A 9667-nucleotide genomic window follows, 5' to 3' on the forward strand; every position below is an offset into this window, starting at 1 on the left:
TAGGGTACCAGCTGATTCTTCGAGAGGCTATCCAATTTACGCTGTAGCTGTTACTGAAGTAGAAGTCGATGTGCTGACAGGACAACACATCATTCGTCGTGTCGATCTCCTAGAGGACGTCGGTATAAGTATGAATCCAGAGATCGATAGAGGACAGGTGGAAGGGGCTTTCGTCATGGGATCGGGTTATTGGACATCTGAGGATCTCATCTACAATCCCAAGAATGCACTTCTCGTCAATAATCGAACTTGGGTATGAGTTTGTTTATTCATAATTTCAATCCGTTGTTTTACAACGATTTTTATCTTTTCATTGAAGAATTATAAACCACCTGGTGCTAAGGATATCCCAGTCGATTTTAGAGTTGCGTTTAGAAAAAAATCGCCAAATCCTGTGGGAGTGCTGCGTTCAAAAGGTACAGAGGAAATTTATATTTTTGATTGAATGTTTATAATTTCTACTGGTATTTTTAAGCAATCGGAGAACCGCCACTCTGCATGAGCTACAGTGTTTTACTAGCATTGAGAAATGCCCTGAATTCAGCGAGAAAGGATGCCGGAAACACCGAGCCTTGGTATGAGTTTGGTGAGTTCAATTTTTCAGATTGTATGGATATATTTTCTGTTATTTATTTAATTATTCGTCGTTGCAGATGGACCAGCCACTACTGAGAATATATTGAAGACCAGTCTCACTTGCGGAGATCTCATGGGACTGTAATGGGAAGTTATCCTCTCGAGGATAAATTTCTGGGAAAATTTTCTACAAAAAATTACTTTTTACCAAGTGAAAACTTGAAACGTTTTCAGAATATTATATATGTAATAATACCTATAAATATTATTTGATATGAAATATTATATGATGCATAGTATCTTCAGTATATGGAAATATATAGAAAAGTATGTATATCATGAGTTATGTCATCCATAAATACAATTTCTTATTGGAACATGTTTTCTGATTTTGAGACTGATATTGAAAAATTGACAACTATCAATAATGAATAATAATATAAAGAATAGTTATTCGATAATCTACAGGAGAATGTCATTGAATGGAGTGGAATTGAATAGATTGAGGAAGAAAAACATGAAATTTGAGGATTAACTAAAATCTTAAAAAATGTTCATATTTTTAAAATACATTAATCGAAACTTCCAATTTATTTGAACTTCCAATCGAATTTCTTTGCTTGTACATTGTCAAATTACAATATAACAATTGTTTATTAATATCGATAAACAATGGTCACATATTGGTAATAATATATCAGAAATAATGACGCTACATTCGAATAGTTAAATGTAACATGCAATGGTGAGCAGTTGGACAAAATACAAAGTAATTGGAAAAAAAAAAACTTATCTAATCAGTACTCTGCAACCCGTAACCGATTCACGGAAAATTCAAACTCCTTTTTATAAGCTTTAAAATGAATAATTAAAAAAGACAGACAATCATCGTCGGGCTTAAAAAAATTCTTAAATATCTACATTATCACATTGTTGGATGCATTTTTAACATCTTCGTCTATTTAGTTTCTCTTATCTCTTATCGTGTCACCTCTTGTCAATTATTTTCCGCTAATTAATCGGCTGCCGCTTACGTTTCTATAATTGTTTTTTTTTTAGTTTAGTCGTTGATATATAATGTCACAATATTCATTTGCATAAATAGGGCGACGGCTCCCGAAAATTACAGGGTTTACATTCTCTCTGAAACAGAAGGAAATAATAATTCATTATTTTTGCCAATATTATTGATGCAAATTGAGTGATCTGCATTGATTTCAACTTGATTTCATAAATTATTGTTCCGAATAATTCTATTTAACTTCTTTTTTACCTTCAAAACTATTATTCATTCCATCCCGAATTCCATTCATCTAATAAATAATTGGCCTAATAAATTATCGAAGGGATTAATTGCTATTCTTATTATAAATCCTTTCCATTTTGGATTTCAATTGAAAGAAGATCTTCATAGTTTTCAAATTATCATTAATTAATATTAATTCTGATCCAAAAAAATTGTAAATTTTCGCAAAGATTTTATCGATAAAAGTTGAAACCATTTTCTATTACAAACGATTTATCACTTACAACTGGATAATCCTCCAAAAGTGCGTCATCACTGAGTCGAAAGTAAACAGACCTATTCTCCATAAAATTGCGAACACTGCTGGTATAGACGTCGGGATGTCTGATACTCCACTCAGAATACTTGATGTTGCTCATAAGATCGAGTATATCCCTCTTGGGGGTTTCCTCTTGGTGTTCCGGAGTGGATAACAACTTTTCCTTCGTGTCCTGACATTTTTTCTGATTCTTGCGACCACTCCCAATAACCGACACCTTTTTCCACGGTACTTTAGGCAAATCGTGACCGATGATGTTCTGATCATCATTTGGCGTTCCGGGTCTTGAGGAAAACGGCGTCGAAGTGGCAGTCGTGTACCTCGAGGAAGGCTCCAGACTGCTGACACCACTGGAATCACTTCTTGTGCTCGGAGATGATCTTCCATCATGGAGATCGTGATCGCTCTTTAAATGTGTCAGGAGAGTACTGAAGTCTTCAACTTTTAATCCTGCCAGGGCAATTGCCAACGATAACGCCATATTTCGTCGGAGGCACCTGAAGGACATCCGTGTAAACAAACCGCAGAGACTATTTTATTTTTGTTACTTTTCCACTGTGTAATTACTTCATGTTTAGACCCGCCAATACGTACATACGTATAATTCATTATTACCATTATTGTGAATGAATGAAAATAATAAATGAATAGGCAATAATAAAAGTGTTCTCCTAGTTTATGGTATTTTTTAAAATATGATCATTTCGACGAATAATTGAGATGTTATTAAAAATGTTAGCACGAAGTCGCTGATCAGATAATTAATTAATTGTTACGAATGAGCAAAATTGTTGAAATGGTTTTTAGATAATAAGAGTCGATGGGAACAGCGAAATTAATTGATTATCACTTACGGGAATAGGATGCTCCCCAGGACGTAAACAAAAATTTTACCTTTCGTAGCTGTGGTCAACGACAAACTAATTCGAAAGCCTCGTAATTGATTTATTTATATTTTGTATCGTATGTCTCCCTTCTGATTTCTACACTGTGTACAATGACCTTGTCATTTCAAACTTATCCAATGGAAATTCGAGTTTTCCTATTTTTTTTTATCAATACTTGCGAATAAGAGAAACTCATGATCCGAAAATTGACAGGACAATATCTTATATTTGGAAAAGAACTTTCAGCATGCCCTGAAGATAAAGAACAATTTGTTTACAACAATTGAGAAAACGAATTCTCGAATTAACTCAAAGGGTTTTAGCTGTAAAATACACATTGAGAGTGAAAATAATTCGAAAAGTTCTTCGGGAAAAGTGAATCTCTCGACGAAATCCGGATGCTGCAAATTCAACCTCAAACATTATTCAAGAGAATCATTACCATTTAAATAATTAACATCAAATTATTGAAAATTACTTAACCTTCAATGTGGAGAGTAATAAAAAGCATTTTGATATTTCTCCAGATCTTCAGACAACCTGAAATCTATTTTTTCGTAGTAATTGCAGGACGAGTACATTTGCGAAATAAATTTCATATGAAAACAAAAACCGAAAAAAGACCGCCATGGGGTTGTGAGTTTGTCCTAAAAATGAGGTGGAGGGGAATTATACATAAACAAGTGGAGGGGAGTGGCGGTCATGAGTCAGATATGACTCAAATCGACTCAAATCGACTCAAATCGACTCAAATCGACTCATACCGACTAAATCGACTAGAATCAACTCAAATTGGCTCAAATACGCGTTACCCCGCCGTCATGAACGTTTACATGAAAACGCATGCTTCGGCTCACCGTCCATGACATTCTCCAGTCCATGTTTTTTTTACTGAACAATATTTTTTTCATTCACCAAACAATAAATGCCCGTCGATTATGACCTCACCATCTCCAACTGATTAAATAATCCATAATCAAAAGAGAAAGGGTCCACTGGCAGGTGAGTGATATTTTAGTGAAAATAGTAAAAATAGTGTCAATTTGTGAATCTGCAGTTCATGGGAACTCGTTGGACGTAAAAGTCGCGTCAGGCGTGCCACCGGCATTTAGGTTAGAATTCTCCATTGAAAATATCTTGGAAATCTCCATAAATATCATATTTCCAGCATCTGAGACTGAAAATTCACTGGGATGATCAAAACCGGGGAAGAGGGCATCAGGCCCTTTCATCAGACTGTGTAAGTACATCCTGGATTAATTAGAAAATTAATATTCTCTGGTCTGGGAATTGCGTCCCCCGTCGACCTATTAATTTTTGTTAAGAGAATTCTCGAAAATCTACTGTTCAACTAGAGATAACACTTCTCACGAAATTCATTACACACTGCGTCAAGCGCCTGTCCCACAGTCATAAATATCGTAATTATGGTTATTATTCATTGTAATGATGAGGGTTGAGGAATGATGAATAAGTGGTGAAATGGCGGTGATTTTGGCGTTCAGGTGCCCAAAATCCAAAAATAGATTTTTTCGAGTTAGAATTCTGGAAATGGTGGTAGGGAAATTTTTGTAAGTTTTTATTTTGCCATTATCAGTTTTTGGGGGAGATATTTTAATTGAGAACATCTGGGGATTGGAGATTTAATCAACAGTTGATGGTTTTAATGAGTAATTTTGAGCGTTACTCTTTCTCCGGGGAATTATTGATTCCCAATATTTTTCTTCTGAGTAATTAAAAAATAAATTATTACAATTGAAAAATGCCTAGTGAATTACACGGAACGGAGGACCAGCACTCAGTGGAGATCTACTCATCAGACGTGACAGTGATTCCCTCACCAGGAGGTCACGATCACGGCAGCTCCAAAGTAAAACTAAAAAACATAGTGGACTTCACATGGGAGCCTCATTTCTACACTGGTCAGCTGTTGGCAGTCCACATGTCAGGAAAATACCTGGCGTACGGTATAAAATCAGGGAGTGGAGCGGGAGTGGTAAGGGTGGTTTACAAGGACCTGGAGCAGAGAGCCCTTCTCCGAGGAATGCAGGGAGCAATTCAGGATCTTGCATTTGCCCACTCCACCAACGCAATTCTGGCATGTGTCGACTACTTGGGGAGTGTTTTTGTCCACACCATTGTCTCCTCAACAACTCAACTTGTCTGCAATCTTCAGCTTCACATCGTTGCCGGAGACGCTTCCCCTATGAGCTACAGGGTGATCTGGTGCCCATATATTCCAGACGAAGAGCCACGCGATGATGATGAAACACGAGATAATGTTGAAACACGCGATGACGTTGAATCACGCGATGGCGCCGCCAAATTGCTCATCGTCACTCGTGGTGCCAGTGCTGAGCTGTGGTCTGTTGACAGTGTCTTTACACAATTGGGGTCAGGACCTATCAAGCTCAGTGATCCCAGTGTTGTCAATTGCGGTGGATTTACTGAGATTTGTAAGCACCAAGGGGCCATCGTCGAAGCTATTCTGAGTCCTGATGGCACTGCTATTGCCACTGCTAGTCTCGATGGTGAAGTCAAATTCTTTCAGGTAAATCTCATTGGTAGTACGTTAGAGGCACCAAGTTGCCTGCACATGTGGCAGCCCCACCAAGGTCGCGCAATTTCCTCCCTCTTCTTCCTGGACGACCACAAAAATTGCCAGGAAGACGCCCAGTTCTGGAGATTCGCTATAACAGGCTGTGACAACAACAGCGAACTCAAGATCTGGTCTTGCGAGAAATGGGTGTGCCTGCAGACGATAAAATTCCAGCCCTCGCCAACAGGAGGCAAGAGCCCAGTGTTGAAAGCAGGTCTGGATCTGGCGGCAGGTTTTCTCCTGCTGTCAGATATTGCCAACAAGGCCCTGTACATTCTGAGCCTCTCCAAGAACACAACGGACTCAGTGGCCTGTGTCGCGAGTATATCAGAGTTCCTTCTCCCGTACTCAATCCTGAGTTTTGCCATCGTCGATGCAGGATTGAGAAAAGTTCGACCAACAGGGGAGTCCCTGGAGGACCTGTGCCCCTGCGAGGACGAATGTGAGGATCAGATGGTCATCAGGATGTATCTAGTCCAGCCAAAGTCCCTACAGGAGTGTCACATCGCATTTCAGCCAGCAAAACTCATATCTAATCCCTGCCTGATGGACACATTGACCCACGACTCGTTGGATTACACCGAGGACCTCCAGCACATTCATCACGAGCAGAATGGCATCAATGAGGACAATGGTGAGGAGTCAGTGACAGCTACGATCGAGGCTAATCACTCGACGAGTCTCAATCTTATGACACCTGATGCATTCAGCTCACCAGCCAAAAAGGATAATATCTCAAGCTCGACGTCACCAGAGCTGGGTAACGTTCTGTCAGCATCACCATCTCTCTCTCAGGCTGTTCAAGCACTGAATATTCAGGAGGCACCTCTTGCCACCAGTGAGATCGAGCAAGCACCACCCAGTGGTGGCAGCAGTCCATCACGAGAGGTCAGGGAGATCCTGTCGCTTGCTGAACCCGATGATGATGACGACGAGGAAGAGGAGATGAAGGAATTTGAAGCGAAAATCAAGAATGAGGGCAACTGGTCGAATATTCCGATGGTTAGGTTAAAGGATGTTCAGGTAGATTCTCAGGAGCCTGGGGATATCAAGAGAGAGGACAAGTCAATGGAGATGATTCTGGCTACTCAGAGTGCTGTTAATACTCTGTCGACTAAGCTCGATGGAATTCTGCAGGTTCTTCAGGATCAGAGGCGAGAGCTCAACGAGATTCGAGGAGAGATGATAACTATTAGGCAGGACACACCCATTTCGGCGAGGGTCGAGTCTGCTCTTGCCAGAGCCACACAACAGCAATTGGCTACTATTGAACAGAGCTTGTACACTCGTTTGGCAAGTCAGAATGATTTTCTGGGGACTGTCGAGGGAGCTCTCAAGAAAAATATCGAGTCAATACTTCCTAGAGTAGTTAGTGAAGTCGTTGCTCCCGTGAGTAATCAAATGATCAATGACTTCAAGAGAGTCGATGAACTCCTCAAGGACAATCTCACACAGTTAATTGGAGGTGCTCACATGAGAGATCTGATCTCCCTGTCAGTGGCAAGTTCAGCGAAGCCAGCCCTGGACAATGCCTTCAGGGAGTCCTTCTCGAATGTTCTCCTCCCTGGAATCGAAAAAGCCTGTCACTCCATGTTTCGCCAGATTCAGGACGCCTTTGCCAAGGGAACCAGAGAATATCTCCAGCATATCGAGCAAATCGTGGAGAAGGTCTGCCAGAGGAGAAACGAACAACAGAGTGAAGCCCTATCGAACCTGGTGAGGGAGGAATTGAGGAGGGAGATGACGAAGGGACTTGGAAGTCTGCAGGATGGAATTCTCAGGTCTGTCAAGGAATCTGTTAAAGATAATCTCGGGCAACATTTGATTGACATACAAGCGAGATCGAGGGCAACAACACCTGGAATTACTGTCAGCAGTCCAGCTGATGCACAGGTCAGGGTTATGTCTCTACTCCAGAGGGGACAGTTGAATGCTGCTTTCCAGCAGGCTCTCAGTGCCAGTGACCTAGGTCTCGTTGTTTACGTTTGTGAAAAGACTGAACCTGCCAGGGTTTTCCCCGGTCCTGGGGCACCTGGACAAAATTCCAGATGTCTACTACAGCAGCCTGTGATACTCTCCTTGGTCCAGCAACTGAGTGCTGATCTTGGACATCGTACGGAATTGAAGCATAAGTGAGTTTTAGTTTTTTCGTTCACAATAATAATTTCTAAATAATAGAGAAAAATTTGATTCATAATTCATGATTTATCCATTTGAATTCGACATGATAATTGACATCTACTGTAATTCATTTTTTTTTTTTATTTCGGTGAATTTATTGATTGATTTTTAATGCAGATGGTTGGAGGAGGCAATTCTGAATCTTGATCCAACTGATCCAGTAACCCGTGAACACATGGGTACAGTCCTGATGACTCTCCAGACACAACTGGCTTCTTTCGTCGCTGCTAATCCAAATGTTCGCACAACGAAGGGTATGAAAATGCTGGCAATGGCTGCCCGAGCACTCCTCCTCAATCAACATCAATGATAACCAGTCTTTCTCCCATTCATCCAAACTATTATTTTCTAACGTCGAAATACTGGCAGAAGCTTTCCACCGAGATTTATCCATGAAGAATTTTTTTCTCTTGTCTGTGCAGTCGAGTAGAGGAGATTGTGGAATTAATGGACTAGTCTTGAAGGTTTAACCATTATTTTTGTCATGAGACAAATTCCATGTGTTCTTGATTTCTGTAATGATTTTTTGAGAGGCGATGGGGTTAATTGACTTGGAGATTAGTTATCTGTGAATATTTTTACTGGATCCTCAAAGATATTCATGGAGAACTGGCGAAATTTCCTCATCTCCTCTCACCACTCATTTCCGATTATTCGAAACCTTTTCTTCCAACTACTGCGACATTTTACTCAGTTTTTTTTTCTGAGTAAAATACTTTCGATTCTGAAAATGACGAAGACGAAGATGTACAATCGTGTTGAATAGTTTTTCTATTTAGTTTTTTCTCTTTTACACGTTGGAAAGAATTTTTTCACTCTGACAGATGTTTAAGGTGACGTAATGAGAAAAAATATCGCACAGATGTGCAGTGAATTCTATTTAATTTTCCCTGTTAAGGAGACTGTTTCCTTTCGTTTTCTTTATTTTTATGGATTTATATCTGATGTTTTCTCGACTCGAACTGTTCTGATGCAGTTAATGAAATATTCTCTTTATTTTTTTCATTTTTATTTTGGATTTTTCGTGAGAATTTAATCTTTGTTTTGACACTGAATTTGGATAACTCGCTGATTCAGCTACTGACTTATATTTGTATCGAGATACTTAGGTAAACAAATATATATAAACAGTTCTAGATATATTTTCTGTTGTGTATCACGGAGGAAGAGGTGTTGGGCTCAGTGAGGAGAAAGACCATTGAGTTGTATTTTTTTCTTGGTATTGAGTATGAATTTTTGAAGAAGTCCAGTAGAGGAGATGTATTAATAATAAATCACTTTCTTACATATTTTCTATTTTGTCTTGTTTTATTTCTGTTCCTGTCATGACTTCAATAGTTTATTATTTGATTTGAAAGAGAAATTTTGAAAACTCAGTGATGATTTAATTTTTAATTTTTATACCTCTATTCTATCAATTCCTCATCAATTCGCTTGGATAATCACTCACCCCGAATTTCCAAAAGTTTTTATTGAATAGCAGTTTCCATAAAATTCATTATACCCTATCATACGAAAACAGTATTATATTTTCTGAAAACTTGAATCAATACCACAAAATACCAATAGCCACAAAACACGATAAGTTTATTTAACCACTGCCGAAATAAAAAAGTAAAGCAAAAAAGAAGGTTAAATTAGAACCTTTATTATAACTACAGTGTCAACAGCATTTATGACAAGTCCTTATCACCAATGTCTCTATGATTACACATCCTGGCATCCCTTCCATTTATGAAAGTATCAAAAATATCCTTTCTAACTCATCCACATCCCCTTGCCCTCCCACAACGAGCAACAAAAAAAAACATTACATCTCAATAAATGTCCCCCATCACTTGTAAAATCGTTAAAATTAA

The 9667-nt window shown here is 39.0% G+C and overlaps 3 protein-coding genes across 4 annotated transcripts in view; 2 read left to right on the top strand and 1 right to left on the bottom strand.

Moving 5' to 3' along the window:
• LOC105266485 (indole-3-acetaldehyde oxidase) overlaps nucleotides 1–953 on the top strand; it is an 8889-nt gene extending 7936 nt beyond the window's left edge. Inside the window, exons 19-22 of the mRNA XM_011304679.1 lie at nucleotides 4–253; nucleotides 320–416; nucleotides 476–586; nucleotides 654–953. Coding sequence (XP_011302981.1) covers nucleotides 4–253; nucleotides 320–416; nucleotides 476–586; nucleotides 654–721 — 526 coding nt within the window. The 3' untranslated portion in view covers nucleotides 722–953. The remainder of the gene's footprint in view (nucleotides 1–3; nucleotides 254–319; nucleotides 417–475; nucleotides 587–653) is intronic.
• Nucleotides 954–1135: 182 nt separating this feature from the next.
• On the bottom strand, nucleotides 1136–3648 carry LOC105266388 (uncharacterized). Its single transcript, XM_011304510.1, has 3 exons — nucleotides 2996–3648; nucleotides 2107–2638; nucleotides 1136–1719 (listed from the first exon to the last, which is right to left on the bottom strand). Exons 2-3 carry the CDS (start codon nucleotides 2620–2622, stop codon nucleotides 1666–1668), a joined length of 570 nt encoding a protein of 189 aa, XP_011302812.1. The 5' UTR covers nucleotides 2623–2638; nucleotides 2996–3648; the 3' UTR covers nucleotides 1136–1665.
• Nucleotides 3649–3770: 122 nt separating this feature from the next.
• Nucleotides 3771–9248, top strand: Ge-1 (Enhancer of mRNA-decapping protein 4 homolog Ge-1). 2 transcript variants are annotated; one of them, XM_011304511.1, is made up of 4 exons: nucleotides 3771–4030; nucleotides 4197–4268; nucleotides 4799–7759; nucleotides 7926–9248. In XM_011304511.1, the coding sequence occupies exons 2-4, from the start codon at nucleotides 4222–4224 to the stop codon at nucleotides 8116–8118; spliced, it is 3201 nt and encodes a 1066-aa protein (XP_011302813.1). In that variant the 5' UTR covers nucleotides 3771–4030; nucleotides 4197–4221; the 3' UTR covers nucleotides 8119–9248. The 2 variants fall into 2 exon arrangements, with proteins under 2 accessions (XP_011302813.1, XP_011302814.1); XM_011304512.1 differs by lacking the exon at nucleotides 3771–4030 and adding an exon at nucleotides 4062–4140.
• Nucleotides 9249–9667: the final 419 nt, after the last annotated feature.

The sequence above is a fragment of the Fopius arisanus genome, unplaced genomic scaffold (assembly GCF_000806365.1).
Source record: "Fopius arisanus strain USDA-PBARC FA_bdor unplaced genomic scaffold, ASM80636v1 scaffold00038, whole genome shotgun sequence".
NCBI lineage: Eukaryota > Metazoa > Arthropoda > Insecta > Hymenoptera > Braconidae > Fopius > Fopius arisanus.